Genomic DNA, 21,073 nt, shown 5'->3' on the forward strand with positions numbered 1-21,073 from the left:
CCTCTATTCGGAGAGCCAGTAAGAAGCTTCTCTACTTTTACATTCTCTGTGCCGCTCCACTAATCAAAGGCCCTCAGTTGCGTCCAGTATATTATCCCCAACCAATTGTGTTAAGGCAGAAGAAACAAGGTAATGGGGTTAGCCGTATAAATCAGCACACAAGAAACTCTATTATTGGTAAAGTAATGGGGACTGACGTTGTTTGTAAGCTTCAGCTGTTTGCTTAATTGCAGATCTACGAGCAACACTGGCTCTCATTTACATATGTAAATTCTAAGCAGGCCAAGAGAGCTGTTCTTGGCAATGCTTCTGTTTGCCTGCAGGAGGAAAACGGGGCTGTGCACCAGTGAGAGAGAGAGAGAGGGAGAGAGAGTGGGGGGGAGAGGGAGAGGGAGAGGGAGAGGGAGAGGGAGAGAGAGAGGGGGAGAGAGAGAGAGAGGGAGAGACAGAGAGAGAGAGATAAACAAACAGACGGAAACTAACATGGAAAGCAGAGATGGAAGGGAGCCGTTCAGATGAAGTGACCAGCAGGAGCCCAGGCGCCGCACTGTGATGAGGTGACTCTCTAACAGAAGAGGAGGATGAGGAAGGCTTTTGTCAACACCGTACCTGTCCGACTTCACCCTGACGGCAGAGAGGCCAGAAGTCAGACAGGACGCTGCTCCTCCTGCTCCCTGCTGGAGGTTAAATCACAGAGCGCCCCTACAGGTGTCTGACAGTTACAAGTGTCCTCAGGGCAAAGTCCCCGCGACGTTCAAGGACTCCAAGACTCACACTGATGTGCTCAGATGTGCCCAGATGTTAACGTGCCTGCTACTGTGATCAGCCTGCATTAGTGGCACTGTGTGTCACTAATTCATATAGACAGCTGGGGGACAGTAGGAGCAGGTCCCTGGTGCTTTAGCTGCTTCCAGGCAGCATGCCGTCAGCTAATGTAGAGGAGGCAGGTGTGTGCGTGTGTGTGTGTGTGTGTGTGTGTGCGTGTGTGCGTGTGTGCGTGTGTGCGTGTGTGCGTGTGTGCGTGTGTGTGTGTGTGTGTGTGTGTGTGTGTGTGTGTGTGTGTGTGTGGAGGGAGGATAAGGTATGGCCAGATAATAAAACAAGTCATGATGAACTGGGGGTTTTACTGCATACACTCACTCCTCATTAATGTAAACAGTGATGACCAGAGGCGGCTTAAGTGCTTTTGAAGCCCTGGGCAGGATTCTAGTTTGGGGGCCCCCCCCTCAGAAAAGAGACACCTATTAAAATACTATAACCGACCTGTGTCTCAAAATACTATGCTTGTTTTTTGCTTAACGTTTTTGTGTGACAGATTTCACATTCAAACCATTTATTCCCATTTGTTGTTGCTGCTGTTGTTGTTATTATTATTATACATCCTTGAAGTAATATCTGTCATTATTTACCACCATCCCACTCTGTATCTGTGATTATGAGTAGCAATCTCTACCGCTGATTAATATCATCAGCCAAAGAGATGATATAACAACAATGTGACTCTGTCTATTCCCACTTCATGAATATACATTTACTCTCTCGCCCTCCAAACCATCGAGTGTCTGATAGGCAAGACAGCAATTTATGCATTTTATATGGAAAATAATATTAAAACTAGTAAATGCAGTGATATAAAAAAAAACTAAGAGGACAAAATCAGGCTGCTGCACGTTTACGTTTTGTTTGTGTGTGTTTGAATTGAGACGCTCAGCTTGGAACCATATGAACAGAGACTGAGGCGTATAGGATCCAGATGTGCTGTGGGTTTAGCTAGAAGAAATGTGCCTTACATATTATTAATGCCACCTGGCAGCTGATCAGGTTCAAGTTTCTGGTTAATCTTTCTCATAGTCACTCGTTCCTTCTTTCCCACATCTGCAGAGAAACACACTCACACACACACACAAACACACACTAACAGGCAAAAGGGTGGAATATAATTAAAACTTATTATCACTTTGCTCCTCCTGGCTCCTTTTGCTGTCCTATTCACACATGCTACTGTGGGTAAACCAAAGTGGTACCAACTGTATTATGCTCCTACTTACCTGTTCACTCTACAACCTTGTCCACACACACACACATACACACAGAGAGGTACACACTCATTTACACGTGGATACTGGAAGTTGGTTAACAATGTATCCTCCCCCCAGATGGTCAGTGTGTGTGTGTGTGTGTGTGTGTGTGTGTGTGTGTGTGTGTGTGTGTGTGTGTGTGTGTGTGTGTGTGTGTGTGTGTGTGTGTGTGTGTGTGTGGGAGTGATTTCTAACACCTCAAAATAAAAGCAGAACTTTCTCTTTGCAGCTTTTAATTTGAAAAGTGAAAATATGAGATTCAGCACCACGGACAGCTCCAGCCTGGATATTAGGAAATGCCAGCCAGAAAAAAATAGAGATTAATGCTTGAAGGTAGTACAGTGTGTGTGTGTGTGTGTGTGTGTGTGTGTGTGTGTGTGCGCGTGTGTGTGTTCATGTGTGTCTGTGTCTGTGTGTTTGTGTGTCTGTCTGTGTGTCTGTGTGTTCCGTGCCTTTTGTGGCACAGTTACTGTAGGTCACGGCGAGCATGTTAGGCTTCGACAGACAAATGTGAGTCTTTGAACGCCTACAAAAACACATTCCCTCTCCAAATCAATAATCCAATATGTTCAGTCAGAGATAACAGATGATCAGGAGATCGGTGCGAAGCGGCGCTGCCAGGAAGCGCCTCCATCACGTCCACACGTCCCCTCGAAAAGGAAGAGAAAGGTGGGCCGTGCCAAAAACCATCTCCAGGGAATGTCAGTCACCCCCTAGTAATGATAGGACTGGAGACAAATGAAGGCAATAACTAGCAATGGGATTAGGCCTCTTATGTGTGAAAGAAGTGTGAAAGAGGGAGATTTGGATCATTTGTCTCCTCCGCTATTGTGCAAATATGGCAGAGCAGTGACGGTAAGTGAGAGTGTTTTTAATGGGCCGGGCCAGACTGCTGATGGCGTCCTTGTACTGTTTATATTTTATTGGATATGTGTTGTTTTTATAGATAGCAATCTAAAAGCAGACTGGAACAGAGCAAAATCTGCTTTCCTATCAATTATGAGCCTAAAGTGCCTCGTCGAGCTGCATCTGCTGGGCCTGACACCAGTTTTTCACCTTTTCACCGCAAAGCTTGTGCCCAAACTGTCACACTTATACGTCAACTGCAAATGTCTCCAACAACAAAATGCCTCATATTTTACAAAGACTTAATAATAAGATTTGTGGAAATGAAATCGAAGTACAGCAAAGGACAAGCTCACCTCCAAAGCAGTGATGAAGGATTGAATGTAGTTTTGCCTCATATAAGCAACCCAGGATGTTTGAAACTGGATTGTTTGCATTTAATTCAGCTCGTTTGATGCAAAACCTTCTGGAATCCACTGTTTTTTTTTGGATTCTGATGCTGATTTCATTCATTCTTTCCAATTGTGTAAATTCCAGAATTCAATTGCAGAGAAACCACTGAGAAATAGAGATGGATTATTATGAAAGCAAACAAATAATGTAGTTTATTTGCTTTAGACTTGCTTGAATATTCATGTTTCCATTTGGCATCAAGCTAATTATTGTCTTTAAGTATAAATTTGATACTTATGTATATATATATTTATTGTTTCTTCTTCTTCTTCCTGTGCTCTTCGTTACCTATAGCAGGAATCTGACGCTGGCTGGAAAACATCAAAGTACGGAGTCCCCGTATGTAAAAGCTGCTCATTACATCTTGAAACAAATATTTTCATCTGGCTGATCTGCAGATGTGGGGAGTCTGTCACAATTCATTTATTACCACTCAGTAATTTACTGAACATTACTTCCCTTTTTAAGGCCGTACGGCTCATTTGGAGAACAAAGTAATCAGATTGTGTTTGAGTCATTAATTCCCATCTGATACATGCAGCGATTTAGACAGATATTTTATTGCTCATTACTTGTGATGTTGAACACATTCGTTTAAAGCTTCTGCACAGGCGTCGCACGTGTTTCACCCCTGAAAACCTTCACTCGGGGCAAACTGGTGCACAGATTTCCCCTTCTGTTTTTAAATCACAACATAAACCATCGCTGAGTAATTATTAATCTGTTTTATAAAGTCAAATGATGTCAAACTACAGATGCAGGCTGTAATAAAACATGTCAAATTAAGGAGCTCATACAAACACACGCTTTCTCTGTCCTCTTATCATAACTCTGTGGGCTTCGCAAATGCATTTTATGAAAGAACATATCAAGGCCTCGTCAACAAACAACCTGCAGGTCATCAAACAGAACCCAAATGCACATTACGGCTAATCAGCCTGAATGGACGGACATCAGGGGCCACAGAGAGCCCAGATTAAGCCCAGCAGGCAGCAGAGACAAAACAAGCTAATACACACACCAAAACAAATCACGAGAAATATTATTTTGTACCGATCACGCGTTCGCCTCTTTAAGTGACTGCTGATGGTTTCAGATGATGAATTTACATTTGCAAAGACAACTTGTTTATAACGCCGGCACAGCTGACAAAGAACACTGTGTCTCCACTCAGGGAGGTGTTACGATTTGTTTGTAGTTTCCGCTTGCGTTGAGAAAGCAAAGTTTGCACGTCATGTAAATGCTACGAAAGCAACGTATAGGACTTCATTTGCATATCATTTACACACATTATTTATTTAAACACACCAACTGCTGCTGTTGTTTTCAGAAGTCGCTCTAAGATAACATGGAATATGGGCCATGCTTTTAAATGCAACGCCTTTTCTTTTGAAGGGGGGAAAACACACACACAAGGGACTTTACTGTATTTACAGGAAAAGAACATAAAACAAAAGCAACTTTCACTGAAACGTCTCAAAGAAATCTGCAATCAAATGACTTTCAACCAAAGATCACCTGTTCTATTCGGAAAATGCAAAAGATCGATGATGGGAGGGATGAAAACATGAAAAGTTAATGATTTGATTTCCTGTCAAGCTACAGGGGAAGTTAATTATGGATACTGGCTTTATACATTTAGCTCAACTGACTGATTTAATCTTTATAAATTAAATCTGGACTTTGATCCAGGGGTGATGATGGATCTGACCTGTGTGCAGAGAGGCGTGCAGCAGGTTAGAGGTGTGTGTGTGTGTGTGTGTGTGTGTGTGTGTGTGTGTGTGTGTGTGTGTGTGTGTGTGTGTGTGTGTGTGTGTGTGCGTGCGTCTGATCATCATTTTACCCCTTTACAAAACCACAGAAGGATATGGAGATCATTAAATTCTTAAACATAATAAGTAAATAGTAGAAATAGAAACAATAGTACTGTATACTCCCCCCCCTCCCCCCCACCCCCCCCCCCCCACCCCCCTCTCACACACACACACACACACATGTCAAGCCTCCCTGCGAGACTGTAAATAAATCTTGCAGCTATGGGAAATTATTGACAGACGATCGTCCTCACACCCGAACAGCCGGGAAGGAAAAACAAGCGAGATAAATAAATAAATAGGAAGAGCAGCTTTCTAGATGGATGCATAGATGGATGAGGGCAGGAAAGGGGGGCAGGAGGGGGAGGGGGGAGGGGGGAGGGTGGAGGGGGTCTATAGGCAGTTGCATGCTGCTGCTGCTTTATATTAAAATGATATTTTCCCGTTGCGCCTGGTCTGATGCATATGTGCTTACCAATGAACATCACACTCAATTCTCCGTAACATATCCAAGTGGCCTCACAGACACACACACACACACACACATAAGCAAGTGCAAGATCTAACGTAAAACCCTTTGAAATGACCGTCTGTCGCGCCGCGTTTGTTCCTTTTGCGTTTGTTGTTTGTCTGCACTGACTTAACATGAACATTAACGCTGACAGGAATTTGATTAAATGTAACAGCGTGGGCATAATTATGTTATGGAACAGAACAAAAGCTCTCACGTAGGCTAATGCGCCTGGTGGTTGCTGCTTGGCCGACTTCAGAGGAGCACCAGTAGGCCTAATTGGCTACACACAGGCTAATCAGACTTTCTGGATTGTCTTGCTTAACATTTTATCCCCATCCTTGTATCAATTTTCAACTAAATTAGCCTGGTCCACCAGAGATGTAGCTAGAATTAGGCGGGAGGAAGCGAGGGGGGTGGGGGGGCTGGGGGGTGCGGTTGGGGACAGGGGAGGGGGCGGGGGGGGGGGGGGGGGGGGGGGGTCGGGGGGGTTCTATTACAGCGTTCAGCCTCACAGTATCCGCTAAGGTGGATGATTCGCCGCGTATCCCGTTATTCAGGATGCAGAGACGCTGCTGGTGCCTGTGTGAAGTTGTTATCTGTTCTACATGCATCCAGAGTGCAGCGTGGTCCTGCATCACCTCGCCGCTGTTCGGGGAGACACGTTCTGAGAGGTTATACCGCCCCCTAGGCCAGGACGCTGGTAATACAACCTCATAGGAAATGTACAAACGTCCGCTCCAGGTCACATCTGCCTCCCTGCTACACTGCAAAAGGTGACGCTGGATTCTTCCTCACAATGCTCATCTCAGCTGTCTCAATGGATAGAAAAACCTTTCCCTGACCTTTCTTCTCTTTACACCTCTTCATTCTTGCTATCTAGACCGATCAGGATAACAGCCCTGCAGACGTTACACTTCACTGGTCACCTAATCTTTAACCTTGACTCACAGCTACGGCCCAAAACAACTGCAGGTAGCGGAGAGAGCGGAGAGACGGCCAAGATGAAGGAGACGGGAGGATGCAAAGATGTGGGCTGAGTGAGCGTAGCTGACGGGGAGAGAGGAAAGTTGCCTTGGCTGTGGGCAGATGCTGGTGGCGTTGCCAGCTGGTGGGGGGTGGGCCCACCTGTCTCTGGCTCTCCCTGTCTCCCTCCTCTCTGCTTGTGGAGGAAGCGACAGATGGAGTCCGAAGGTTCTGCTCCGGTCCCAACGCTGCTCCTCCAGTCTGTCCATCTCTTGCCATCAGGGCAGCAAGCCAGGGGAAGACGGGGATCAGGCCCAGCCCTCAGCACACACTCACACGCACACACACACCACGACAAGGGTCAACTGCATACACAGGGGGGTCGCCCCGTCGCCCCGTGGCCCGTCGACTTCTCCCCCTCTAACACTCTGCTGCCTCCCGGTGGATGTGAGTTAAAATCCACATCTTCACTTTTCGACTTTCTCAAGGTCTCTCAAGGATGCCAGTTTTGAAATCATCACGACTTGAGCATTCACGTGAGCCAGCTCATTTTCTACGCTCACTGCACCGAAGACAGAAGACACAGCTCCATGAGAAACAGAGAGAGAGAGAGAGAGAGAGAGAGAGAGGGACAGATGCCAACTTGGTGATGTCGCACATATTGATGAGCGATGGTGTTATCCAAGAGGAGGGAATCTGAATCTGTGTGCGTGTGTGTGTGTGTGTGTGTGTGTGTGTGTGTGTGTGTGTGTGTGTGTGTGTGTGTGTGTGTGTGTGTGTGTGTGTGTGTGTTATGTGGACTGTGTGACAGCATGAAAAGTGAAGACTTGTGAAGCACAGTGGGGGGTCACAGGGTCGTGTCAAAACTCTGAGGTTCTAAAGTCCATCAAATGATGGTTTGGTGACCTTTGTGTCACTGGTTGTGTGATAAATCAATGCATCGGGCATGTGAAGAAGCACAGAGAGCTCATTAAAGCCCCTTTAAGGAGTTAGACACCCGGGCCAGCGGCTCTGTTGGACCTCCAATTAACCTCCTGGTCATTTGTTTGTAACGATAGCCACAGCTCTTGTTAAAAGAAGTTAGTTAGAGTAAAAAGGTTCCCAGAGACCTGATCTTTTTACTGTTATCTCTCTGCAGATTCATAAATTCTATCCCGCTCCAGTTTTGCCTCAATCAGCCTCGGCATTGTGGGTGTCCGTGTTCATTAACGGTACAGCTGAATCATGACTAAGGTCCTGTCTCCTACAGCAGCATAACTGGGTTGTTTCTCCTCCCAGCAGCCCACGCTGCTCCCAGAGGCACCGTTAGAGCACATTAATGGCTTCTCCGCTGTTCAGGAAGAAAGTTATAGTTGTAGCAAAAGCTCCCTTTCAGCAGTAAAGGAATCGGCTTAACTCCCATGTCAGTTATCGATATTTAAATAACACACTCCTTGGTTGTGGCATTTGGCTATAATAGGAGTGACGCTGCCCTCCTCCAGGCTGTAGCTCTGAGATGTGACAGAAGGTAGAAGGTTCAAAAAGCAGCCGGAGTCCAAAGGGAGAGCTTAGACTCCTCAACAGCTCTCTGAGGAGCTGCAGTGTATCATGGGAGGTCGCTGGCTCAGCCTGATGGCATCTGAGGACGTGAGGGGATACTGACTTGCAGGTTTTTCAGCCCAGGCTCGGTCTTTTTGAAACCCTCCGGTATGATAATACGTAGGTTTAATGGAAATTATCCAGAGACGGCGCCGCACAGAAATGAAGCGTCTCATCTGTGGCCCAAAGCAAAAGTCTGGAGGAAGTGTAAAGGCAGTTTAGTATTACCCAGACACACAAAGTTCTCAATTATCGCCAAACATGAACAGAATCTAAAGGGAGAATTCTTTTTGCGCAAATAATCAAGCTATTATCATTCACAACTCAATCACAGAGGGAAATTACCAAGAGTCTCAGCTTGTGCCCAGCAGAGGAGAAGATAAGGAGTGACGACAGACGAGAGGAAACAAAAGCACGATGGTGGCGTCCAAACCAGTCTGTGAGTCCAGTGGGAGCAGTGTTCACGCGCATCTGTGGGATTTGGCAAAACATATGGACTCTGTGCCACACCTGGGCATGACTGAGTGCAAATTGAATCTTGGTTGTTTTTTTTATCATCTGAATTGGAAAGCAATAATGGACCAGAAAGTGGCCAACAACGGAAGAAGATCACACCACAGCAGCATTCTGGGAGGCTGCTGGTGACGATACACAGGCCACTTTACAGGATTTAATGAGTTTTAGGTAATTTGGGTCCAAACTGGGACTCTGGAGATATTTGGCCTTTACTTACCGGGACTGCAGCCATTCAAAGGCAGGCAGACTTGGTAAAAAAAAAAAAAGCTTTAAGGTGCAAAAACAACATAAACAATGTCGGAGTCGTAGTTTGCATGTGATTTCCTCACTTTGGAAAACATTAGTGGCATTTGACTCCAGCCTTCCTCCGGCACAGGGAAGAGTGAGCTGTTTGATGTGTGGCTGCTGTTTGGATCATGTGTGCTGTGTGGACATGCTGTTTGGAGAGTGTGTGGATGAAGTGTGGTTGCCGGTGTCAGCGTGGCTCTAATCAGCTGTTGGCAAGCGAGCGAGCGGGTGGTCTCTCCCCGCGGCGGCACCCCGGGTCGAAAGCCGGTTTGAAGTCTAATGATGCCAGCTGCCAGCTTCGCCAGGCTGCGAGCGCTAACGAGCTGGCACTGGTGGCGGACTGGGCCGCGGCGGCAGCACCTGGAAATGGAGCACACGTTTCAAAAGGGGCGGGGCTCTACCGGGGCTGCTGAGGGGCCTGCTGGAGACCCAGGACGGCAGCAGAGAGGCCCGCGTCTCTTTGAAGAGCGCCCCAATTTCCATATTTCATTACACACTGCTGACTGACAAGGCCCAGCCAGATGTTCTATTTTCAGCTATTTAAATTTTGACCTGCTTTCCTACCATGGATGCAGAAAAGAAAAAAAAAATAACCAAAACACAGATGCTCAGGCTGATGGAAGATCGGAATTAATTCATCCGCTGATTTTCCTCACTAGTCTTCATTCTTTCCCCTCTATGACAGTGACGGTGTAAACATATCACAGCATAAATCCGGCTATTCAACTTCATCAGGAGGAGCATTTCCCCTGCGCGCTCCTATCTGATGCTCTATCTAAAGGGGCTGGATGTTTTGCTCAAGGACAAGCTGGTTGATGCAGGGATCAAACCGGAGACCTTGTATTTATGAGGCGGTCTCTCTCAGCGAGCACTTGCTCAGCCTGCTGCTGAATTGGCTCCAAACTGAGTGATGCATGCTCCGGAACAGCACATAAAGCACGCTCCCACCGCCTCCCTGTCCCTGAGATATCGCTCGTGATTCATTTCTATGGTATTCCTCTTGAAATGGTTGTTAAATTGTGGTGTCCTTACTCAATTCTTCATGCAAAAATACATCGACAACCCTGACCTTTTTGTGCATCTGCTGCAAATGGTACTTTGTCATCCTGAGTGAGCGAGCTCAAGGATCAATGTGGCCGTGATAGAATAAAACATCTTCTCCCCATCCGCCGTCTGTGCTGATGTGTGTGTGTATGTGTGTGTGTGTCCAGGTTTAGGGAAGGATGACAAAGGAAAAGTGAGGGGAAGGGTGAGAGAGAGAGAGAGAGAGAGAGAGAGAGAGAGAGAGAGAGAGAGAGAGAGAGATGGAGAGAGAGGAAGGAAAGAGAGAGAAGCTTTCACTTATTACTCAACGCCGCTCACAGCAGGAGTGAGAAAGCAGTTTATTCCCTCAGTAATGAATGTGTGACTGTGTGAGTGTGACAGAGCAAAGAGAGAGAGAGAGAGAGGGAGGGAGAGAGTGGGAGGGAGAGAGTGGGAGAGAGAGAGAGAGAGAGAGAGAGAGGGGTAATTGAGGATGCAAAGACATTACGCAGGAAATATTACCAAAGAGATAAAAACGTTTTCACCGTTTCACAAACTGTGACAAAACAAGCTTAACATAATAATACTGAGCAAAGTATTTGAGAAACAAATAACTGAAACAAAATGCGTTCATATGGAGAACTGACAGAGAGCAGAAAGCAGAAAAGTATTCTATACGGTCACAGTGTCAACATACAGAAGTGTATGAATAGAAGGAAAATGTGCAATACCATGCAGGAGTGGATCAACGATGAAGAAGAAGCAAACTAAATCCAGAGATGTAGATCTATAGAAGGACATGTCAGGGGTATATAATAGTAATAATAATAATAATAATTTAAACAACAAGAAAATACTAAACTACCACTACTACTACTAATAATAGTCATCATCATCATCATCATCATCATCATCATCATTATTATTATTAGAATGATGATGGCGATGATGATGATGATGATGATGATGTGTGCCAAGCTTGTTGTGTGGTCAGTTGAAGTTAAGATACATTTCAAACTCCTTTAAGCTGCACAAGGTAATTTCTTTTTGTAGAATTTCTGATTCCGAATTCTGAATCTGTAAATTGAGTGCTCTGTTAAAACCATCCTGCATCTATAGCGCCCCCTAATGATGGAATCTGATTTGGCAGGGGGAAAAGACCTTTAAGCCCCAAATTATACCACTGTTGGCCACAAGGGGCATCACAGCCACAACTGTCAGTCGTGTTGTCAGGTTCTCACTGAGGTTTCCTCTCTGTCATCCAGGTCAGTGAGACGGCAAGAAAGATGAAGTGCAACCACTGGACTGGAATATTAGACTGAAGAAGAAGACTGTTTTTGCTCTTCATCACAAAGGCTCCTGGTCTGAGTAGTGTGGATGAGGATGAGGATGAGGATACTGACTTCTTTCAAATGAATTACAAATTTCATTCATAAACAAAATGAAAAATCATTGTCTTATTACCCAGTGATTAAAGCATCTGTGTGTGTATGCAGGTGTGACAGTGCAGGTGTGTGGGCATTAATCATCTCCTCTCAATGCGTAATTGGAAACTCATGCAGTCTGTGTAAACATGGTTAAATACACACTTTGTTTGTAGGAAAAGTGCGGAATTTCCTGCATATGGTGTGTTTGTGGACACTGTAACCTTTGGTGTGACCTTTACAAGACAATTTGCCACGGCAGCGATCGCTTCGCGCTATTTTCCCTCATTATTTATTCAGCGTTACCTTTGCAGCGATGCAGAAAACGCAGGATGAACACAGGGGGCCAAGGGTCGGGCGGAGGAGGAGGTTGAAGATGCAGGTCAGGTTGGTTTTTACAGACTAACCGAAGGTTCCTGAGAGGATTCACTGCCATGAAGCCGTTTGACCTCTGGGCCCTGCTGACTGTCAATCAAAGGCTGTCTGTGTTATCAGGCATGTAGGAAGGGCGAGAGATCAGGAAAGCTGCTGCACTGTAACAATGGATGGCTGCAGGAGAGAAAGTCTGAAGATAATCAATCGTGTTCTCTTGGTTGCATGGGACTTCATTGTGTTTACATTCAAACCTGCAGTTACACCTCCTGCACCAACATCCTGCCTCCATCACTCCTGCTTCTATTGTTTGAGCTCTAAGGTTTTTCCCAAATGAGATTCCCTCAGTAGGGGGCGCTGCAGAAACATGTTTTTCATTGCACACTCAGTTTAAGGACTCCTGTCAGACTGTAATGAGGCTTCTACTGAATTGACACTCAGACTTCAGATGTTGTGTTGAGCCGTATCGCACCACATCATCACGCAAAATTGCAAAAGGGGTTAAATTGTGTTGCATCTTATCATTAATTACTGAAAATACATCTTAAGTGCATTTGATTGCCGATATTGTGTTGAGACTTGGATCATATCTGTGTGAGAGAGAAAGATGTAGGAGAGAGAGAGAGATCGAATATTTGAAATATGACACACTGTAGCTTTAAATCTAATAAAGCACAAAACTGTTTGACTGACATGTTTTCTATTCAAACGTGAAAATTCATTCGGCCATTGTCATGAACTTCAGAACTGTAAAAAAAATTGGCAGAAGTAGTATTTTTATTTGCTGGTTTGAGACTTTCAGTTATTCACGAGTTAAAGACCCTGAATTGTGACTGTAAGGCTTAATAAGCTACAAAATGGACAATGAACTGTTGACTTATCTCAATGCTGTGAACGAACAAATGAACGAATGAATGTCATGTTTGTAAACCATGACCCTGACGTCTTTTGGCTTCTAAGACCTTAACTAATTCATACCTGCCTGGAGTCAAGAGCTATAAATATTGTGCACCAAGTTGATAAAAGGATTTAAAGGTAAACAGTTTCAGCATTTACCAACATTTTCTCATTTCCAGTTGTTTCTCCGCTCTGTGCTTCGTTCTTTAGAGTTCCTGAACATAAATCCTTCCTCTCATTCTGCCTCCATTAAGCTGAAAATCACCAACAACATCAACAAATAAATGAACTGGCAGGGGGTGGAGGGGGGGGGATTAGTTGTTTGTGTTCAATTCTATGAAGTTATTTGAGCTGATAGCAGTCATTTGGTATAAAGAGTGGAGGCTCAAATGTGGCTCCAAAATGAAATGTTACATGCTGTGCCAGAAGTTAATTTCCATTTCCAGGGTGGGGGGTGTGGGGGGTGAGGCTGTGGAAGGATCCAGCCATGGAGAGGGTGGGAGATGATTTAGATGTGGGCTTCTATTCAAATAAGGTCTCCTTGACATTTGCTGCGTTGCGTTGGCTTCTCGTCCTTGTCGCGCTTCTCTAAGCTGCACATGGAACAGTGTGACCTGTTGACATTTACAAACTCATCTGTCTGAGTGCGATGGCATTCTATAAAGAGAAACTCCTCAGGTTCTACCATCCAATTCTGTTTCCGAGGCGTAACTCATTACCAACTTATTGATTCAGTCCCGTAAGTCAACATGTGGAGGAAAAGAACAGTGATGTCCTTTTACTCTTCAGTCTTCACCTCTGAAGTTTGACTTTTGGAGAGCTTGTTTTGTCCACCTAAGATAGCACAATCATTCATCTAGCCTGCCACCAGAGGGAGCCCAGCACTGTGATTACATGCCCAGGCTGAAGTCTGCCCTGACTCACTACACAGATAAGGAGAGGCAAAGTCTGGACCGCAGCCAAGGATGCCATACCACATAATTCCAAATGCAACTGGGTTAAAGCAGGACAAAGGCCACATGAGGAGAGAGGAGCGACATGAGTGTAAACAAGAGAGCGGAGCATGACAAGGACAGCAACACCAAGTGGAACCGATAAAACTGACTGATTACAAAACCAATAATGTTTGACCTGAGATCAATACGGAGATGAAAACATCAACCAGTAGAGTGAAGAAAGGACACACAGGTTCTTTTCTCTGTACAGAGGAGGAAAGCCTCCTTCAGTTTATTGACAACCAGAGACACCGTGAATTTAGAAGCATGGATTAAAAGTCAATAGGATGCAATGAGGTAAATTAAATATGAAACTTTGTGCGGGTTTAGCCTCTGCATCCATGCGATCCCAGAGGAGGCTCCACCGGGGATTTGCGGCTCATGATCGAAAGCCTTTGGTCACCTTAGAAGTCAGGACCATTCTTCTTCAGCTTGCTGTAGTCCATGTTCACTGTGTAGAACTGAAGACGCACACAAGTCAGTACCGGCCGCATTCCAGGTAAATGTATTGAATGTTGCTCATTACAGATGTGTTTATCCTTTTACAATCAAATCAAAGTATCTCCTGTGAACACAGTTTTGATTCCACGGCTCATCGTTGGCCAAACGATGTCATTTGATTATAATCTAATCCAGCCGCTACAGTGAAGAGTGCGACAAATTGAGATTGTTATGCTTAGACTGAGACGTGATGGAGACAAACCTTGTACTGATCGGTGGGAGCCATCTTGTTCCAGGGCTCAGGGTTGTTCTTGCGATCCCAGCTGTAAAGGTTAATGCTCACGTGAATAAACACTGAAAATAGAGTGCACCAGTGTCTCTGATTTTACAACAAAATTAACTGGAATCTTGACTCCTTACCAGACATCGGGGTTCCTCAGACCCAGACGAGCGAGGTACATCATGGACATGGCTGCACCTCCACCGATGAAGAAGAAAAGAGGGATCAGCTGTACGGGACAGGAAAACAAGTCAGAACACAACAACAGTGAATAACATACTAATAATAATTGACTAGAATTTGCTGCTTCTCCAACTCAACTTAAACCGTAACCGTTCAGTCCAATATATATGAAAAACAGTCTACAAACAGAAGTAATTGAAATGATAAGTGAATGAATACCAAGTGTTTTTATTAATTAGTTAGTGTGGAATAAAGGCAATAGTCTAGTCTGATACTACGTCATATTAGTGGCTCATGTAAACAGAGCACTTGCCCTCTGTTTAGCACCTCCTCCTCCTAACCTTCAAGGCCAAACACTCCGTCATGAGCCTGAATTTGCCTTTTGGGTTGAACTTCCCTAAACGCACATTCCGTCATCATAGTTAGGACACTCGAGACAAACACGCAACCCTATAACAAGTCACTTAGAACGCTGAAAATGTGTTAATCGGGACAGTTTCAACCTATGCGTGCTACTTGCTACCGCTAACTAGCCTGCTAACTCGCTAACTAGTCGTTGCTACACCCAGAACAGTGCCGCTGGCTAACTCGTGCTAACTCGTAGCTGCTAACGTGTGTGAGCGCAGCCGTGACCTGGTTTGACTCCCAAACATCTGCGGGCACACGTTTGAGCGCAGGCGGTATCTGGGAAAAACGCGTTTCACTCGCATAGAGTTATGAAATAAGCAAAAACACGAACAATATGTAGATAATTAACAAATTGTCTTCAAGTCGGAGCGGTCGAGTAGCTCGCTGAAGCTACGCTAAATAGTTTAGCTAACCAGACAGACGACACATCATCCATATTTCTGTGGTGAGCCGATTAACGCGGCTGTTCGTCGGGATACTTACAGCAGGATGAGTCCGCAACTGTTTGCTGACTGTTGCGAACATCTTTGTGTCTTTGGACGAGAGATTGAACCAACTTTACACAGACAAACCGCTTTTGAAAGACTTTACTTTACACACTGGTGCGTAATTTCACCTCTGTCGGAAACGGGCGGAGAGAAGAAGGCGGAACAGACGGTTTAGGATGCCGAGCATACCGCCTGACTGACGGGAGAACAAAACACATATTTTTTTAGTTTTGTAGCTATCAGGTAAACAATTATAGGACAACTTGTTCAATAAACTGGTTGTTTTTGCATTGTTTACTGCTGCGTTTTTTTCTGTGCTCATCGTCTTCCATCTTTTTACTCCGGCATATTAGAGTTGGCAATGAAATCCCACAATATCCAGGTTACTTCGGTAATTACTTTTGACTGTTGGAATTTGTTTTATCTGTAGATATTACAATAAATAACACCAAAAATGTTTTGAGAACACATATTTATACAAACCTAATTTATACGCTTCATCATGCTGCTTTGTTATTTCTCTTAAAAGAATGATACATGCACTATTTGTGTCTGGGTTTCACAATAACAAAGGATGGAGGCGATAACAGATTAAAGCCCTTTATCTATGCGCGCTGTTTAGAACTCAAAGTGACAGCAGGGGGCGCTGTTGCTTAGATTCTTCTCTCATTTATTTTTGCATTTATAAAACAAACTACATACTGAAATCATTGAGCACCAATATTTGGTTAAATGGCCTTCGCTTATAAATACAAACGTTAATATCATTTGTCAATTATAATCTGGCAATGAATGGTGAGGATTTCCAGCATACATAGTTTAATTGACTTGCATGATGAAAATGTTCAATCTATTACAGCTAATTAGATATTTCAACTGTAAACACTGATATCCACCTGTATATAATGTGCAATAAGAAGAAAAATAACAATGAAATATAACAATTTCCCTTTTATGGTATTTCATTATTCAGAAAATAAAAACAATTCAAAAGTAAGATTGGACATAACACGGCAGGCTCCTTACAGTTCATCCATTTATATTTTAAGAAATTACAGGGACAATTGGCGAATTATTTGCCAAGAAATAAACAACGCATGAAAGCAACATTTTGTAAACGAGGCCTTCGTTGGTGCTAAGTTCATGAGAGAAATGCTGGAAATGTACTGTATTTCATAGGCTTGGTTTGGTTCAGTATTGATCCGGAGGACGTGAGCTGGCTTCATGAATGATAAGGACTTTGTGTACAAACTCTTTCTGCCACCGTTGTCTTTCACTCTTCCACAAACACATGATGGAATCCTGTGGTCAGGAAAGATGTCGCATCACAGTTCATTCAGGTCATGATCCCACATAAAAGATGTGCTCTCTTACAGTTACATTTAAAATGAAACTGTACTTGAACAAATCATTGGCACATCTGCCAATACAGGTTTTATCTCATAAATAAGATACTGGCTTTAGAGTGTTTCCATTCCATTTTGTTATGTCTTTGTGTCACATACAGTGTTCCAGATGGTTTAGTGTGTCGTCTTCTTAGGGGTTTTGCCAAATTTGGCATCCAGGCCAAGGCCTAAAACAAAACAAATCCAAAATATAATTAAGAGCAGGAAAACAAAACCAATATTATTTGAAAATTTTAAAAGCCTTAAAATCATAAACAGATGAACAGAGCAGCATTTTTAATACTATTGCATAAACTGGAAAAAGGACCAACATTCCTCCATCTGTACTCCCTATTACCCATCGTATAAATGCATATCCTCCTAGTCAATCTATCACCGTATTGATTGAACAAAAGAAATGAGTAAAGGCAATAAGAAAAGACTGAAAGAAAACGTTGGACTGTAATTCATTCTCACCGAGAAACACCAGCGTGGTTCCAACCCACTGCATTGGATTCATGACGTTGCCAAACAGAATAACGGAGCCGAGGATGGTGAAGAACTTCCTTGTAGTGGTGACGATGGAGCAGGTCAGGGGCCCAAAGTAGACCACCGTCATGAAGATGAAGGTCTGGTAAAACATGTTTTTGAAAAGTTAAGAACTCATTGTGATGATCAGGGTCAGAACTCTGCCTGATCCTTCACTCACCTGGCCCAGAGCGCTGGTCAATCCAAACAGAAGAATATTATAGATGATGCTGGGATGACGGTCGGTGAAACTCAGGAAATCCCAGACTTCCCCCGTCCACAACACAGCTGAGACACAGACGGAAAAGAGCAGAAAGAGAAATGATTCCATATGTTCTTGTAATTGCCAATTGACTTTGACGCTGATGCGCTTGGGGGGGATCTGGTCCTATAGTGTGGGCATTTAATGCCACCAAGTGGTGAAACACAGGAATAACAACAGGGCCTATACAGTACACAATATAAATACAAAACTATTTAGTTTCCACAGAGCTCAGGACAGCAGGAAGCAGGAGCCTTCATCATACTGTACTTGTTCTATAGGCCTTATTGTTACACATATGCTATAAAACCTCAGGGGGCTTTCAGGGTTGCAGCTTATTCATCTATTCATAACAAAAATGTCTTTTTGCTTCCGACTTTCCTTTAAGAGGAACAGTGGCTACATGATCCCAGGTCCCTTTGACTCAAACACATGTTGTTTACTGATGGACACATTCTTGACTGTCTGCAGTTTCTAACACTTACTTCCTCAAAGACAGTTTCAAAATGACAATTCTAATCTGCAGACAAGAGGGCTGCTGTTCCAGTCTCAGGAATCTATGCAAACACATTGCTGATCAAATTACTTGGCAGAGCAGTGTGTAAAAAAATACACACTTCAAAAGCACATCAGAGTGTATCTCCAAGTAACAGCTCCATATCTAACCAGAGTGCTAGTGTTCAGTCTAGCAGAGAGGACGGTTGACTCACCAAGTCCCAGGACCAGCGTGGACCACAGGTTGATGTTGAGCATCATGTGGTTGGCACTCGTCTGGAAGCGAGTCCTCATGTGGTCCTGGGCCACGCCAGTCAAGCCGTCCAGGGTCAGAGAGATCAGCTACCACACGGCAAGAGGAAAGAGAGAAAGAGGCTCAGCACCGACGTGGTGGCAGCGTCACGGTAACCATCACTCACGTAAGGGAACTCACCAATAAGACCTCTCCAAAGCCAAACATATGGTCGTCTGCAACAGCCGAGCTCTTATTGGGTTTGTAGAGGAACAGAGCCACACCGCTCACGATCAGCAGCACACACATGTACTTAGCCATCGAGTACCTCTTCCTCAGTATCGTCACGCCGAGGATCATCACTGCAACGACACGACGGAAGGGTTTTAATGACGCACACGAGAGTGAACATCTCTGGGTTTCACCGCGTGTACAATATCGGGCAATTCAGCCGTGAGAGCGAAAACATACGGACGGAGGAAATGTGTTCATGCGTCTACATGTGAGCAGATAACAGAGCTCTAAAGGGCAAAAGACCTCACACACATGTACAAACAGAACAATCAGAAAGGACAACATGTAACCTGGCAGATACGTCCTCTGGGTGGTTTGTGTGTGCTTACTGTCAATAAGGTACATACTGTATGTGTATGTTTGCTGTTGGTAGTTGAACAGAATCAGCGCATTGGTAACTTGTGTTTACCTGGTATGGGCTTACAGGACTTTCCCAACACCTGTCAGAAGAAAGACAATGATTTAAGACACAACAGGACCAAGAATGTTTGGGTTTAAAGCGTGTGACAGCCAAGACTGACCTGTGTGGGGTAGTTGACATACAGGAGGGCGGAGTTACTGGACACCATGGCTCCCAGGTAAGAGAGCGAGCACAGGCCGTACAGCCAGTTCTTTGTCAGATCAGGCTTGGAGCCCTCGAAAAACTGAATCACTGCAGGAAATAGAGGAGGGATTGGAATAAAGGATTCAATGAGGAGATGCCGTATGAATAGACGCTTAAGTGGACGCTGCATTAGGCTGGACCGCTAGATCAAACCGTTTCCTTGGCAGCGCATACTCACAGAGCTTAGCGAACAAAGCGTTGATGATGCACTGGATGAAGACGAGCGTTCTCGCAAATTGGAACTTCTCCTTCTGCTCTCCCAGTCCATATTCGCCTCGAACGCTGGATGGGTCACAGACACAAAAGCAGTGTTGAATAGGGGAGGCAGTAGCTCAGTGGGTAGAGCTTCCGCTTGGAAACCGGAGGGTCGCCGGTTCAAGTCCCTGCCGAGGTGCCCCTGAGCAAGGCACAGAACCCTCAATTGCTCCCCCCTCTGCGAAAGGTGGTAATGTAATGTAAGTCGCTTTGGATAACGGCGTCTGCCAAATGCTCGTAATGTAATGTAATGTAACATAGTCAGACATGGCTTCTACTGACATTATTGGCATTAACACTGTTTGTGAGTCACAAATGTGACTTCAATTACACCTGGATGTAAATCAACCCAAACAACCGAATAACTTGGGTTCTTCAGAGGCAGCAGCAGGCCAACATGTCTGAGTAACCAGATCTCCCACTCTCTCACATACCACCAGTGTCATGACTGAGTACAGTGATCTTCTCCTCTGCCTATGTCTGCATTCACAGAGGCACTAATGCAACAAAGTAATCCTTGTTCCCAGGTGCATCTAGGATCTGAGTTACACGTAGATGACATCATTGCTGTCTGAGGGAAACAACACCGTCTGACAGCTGGAAACTGGAAATAGAATCGAGCCCTGAATGATTATTTGTCGCACATGTTTCATTCTGTCCCACGGAGGCCCTGCTGTCATGACATCGTGGCACAATGCGCACATGCTGATCAGTTGTGTGCCGATTTCAAAAACCAGTTTGTGCTGAGTCAGATAAAAATTCAAAACAGCTGCAGAAAATACGAAACAAAACGGTTTTATAACGGAGTTTAGCACAAACAAAGGCCTGAATCAACACGTAGAAGAGAAACCTGACTGCTGTTTACTTACATCGTCTCTTGTAAGATTCCGTAGTAAAAGTAACAAACGAAGACTCCCAGGAAGCAGATGATGAAGCGTACCCGCATGTTGTCCCACACGGAGGCGGGCCTCCCGGCTCCTTTTCCCGCAGTCATGTTGTCCTCCGCCGGCCCCGGTATGCTCACCGACACCGCAGCTCCGCTACCCGCTGCCCGCACGCCGACGTCCCGCTCCACTATCACCGATTTCACGTCACGAGTCCGGAAATGGTGTCCGGTTATAACAACGGCAACTCAAGACTAAATGTGGTTATTAGTCACGCTCAAAGATGGAAGATGTTTAATAGCACAAACACACAGTCAGCTGTAACGTCATTATAACTGTACTAGAATTATTTGTACGTTTACGAAATGACTCCGAAATCTCATTGCGTATCCCCCCCGTGAAATCGAACGCATCCCACTCCCACGCAGGTACAGGTGAGCGTGGCGATGCTGACTGTGTGTCACCGGGCCGTCAGTGTTTTCATTGAGAGAGAAAATCGGATTAAAGACACACAGACAGCGACAGGAAAAGGTGCCGATGAAAGGACCTCACTGGTTTGCGCAGTAAAGCCTG

The 21,073-nt window shown here is 44.8% G+C and overlaps 2 protein-coding genes across 2 annotated transcripts; both read right to left on the reverse strand.

The window, feature by feature from the left end:
• Positions 1-13,955: 13,955 nt before the first annotated feature.
• Positions 13,956-15,720, reverse strand: ndufa4a (NDUFA4 mitochondrial complex associated a). Its single transcript, XM_076143308.1, has 4 exons — positions 15,557-15,720; positions 14,623-14,711; positions 14,465-14,525; positions 13,956-14,222 (listed from the first exon to the last, which is right to left on the reverse strand). The coding sequence occupies exons 1-4, from the start codon at positions 15,596-15,598 to the stop codon at positions 14,166-14,168; spliced, it is 249 nt and encodes an 82-aa protein (XP_075999423.1). The 5' UTR covers positions 15,599-15,720; the 3' UTR covers positions 13,956-14,165.
• A 777-nt stretch (positions 15,721-16,497) lies between these two features.
• Positions 16,498-21,014, reverse strand: slc35b1 (solute carrier family 35 member B1). Its single transcript, XM_076143184.1, has 9 exons — positions 20,486-21,014; positions 19,540-19,643; positions 19,279-19,409; positions 19,167-19,197; positions 18,665-18,825; positions 18,447-18,573; positions 17,656-17,762; positions 17,424-17,577; positions 16,498-17,134 (listed from the first exon to the last, which is right to left on the reverse strand). Exons 1-9 carry the CDS (start codon positions 20,608-20,610, stop codon positions 17,082-17,084), a joined length of 993 nt encoding a protein of 330 aa, XP_075999299.1. The 5' UTR covers positions 20,611-21,014; the 3' UTR covers positions 16,498-17,081.
• Between the last annotated feature and the right edge of the window lie 59 nt (positions 21,015-21,073).

This window comes from Genypterus blacodes, unplaced genomic scaffold, assembly GCF_046128005.1.
Source record: "Genypterus blacodes isolate CSIRO-AG114 ecotype Tasmania unplaced genomic scaffold, CSIRO-AGI_Gbla_v1 ptg000022l_1, whole genome shotgun sequence".
Taxonomy (NCBI): Eukaryota; Metazoa; Chordata; class Actinopteri; order Ophidiiformes; family Ophidiidae; genus Genypterus; species Genypterus blacodes.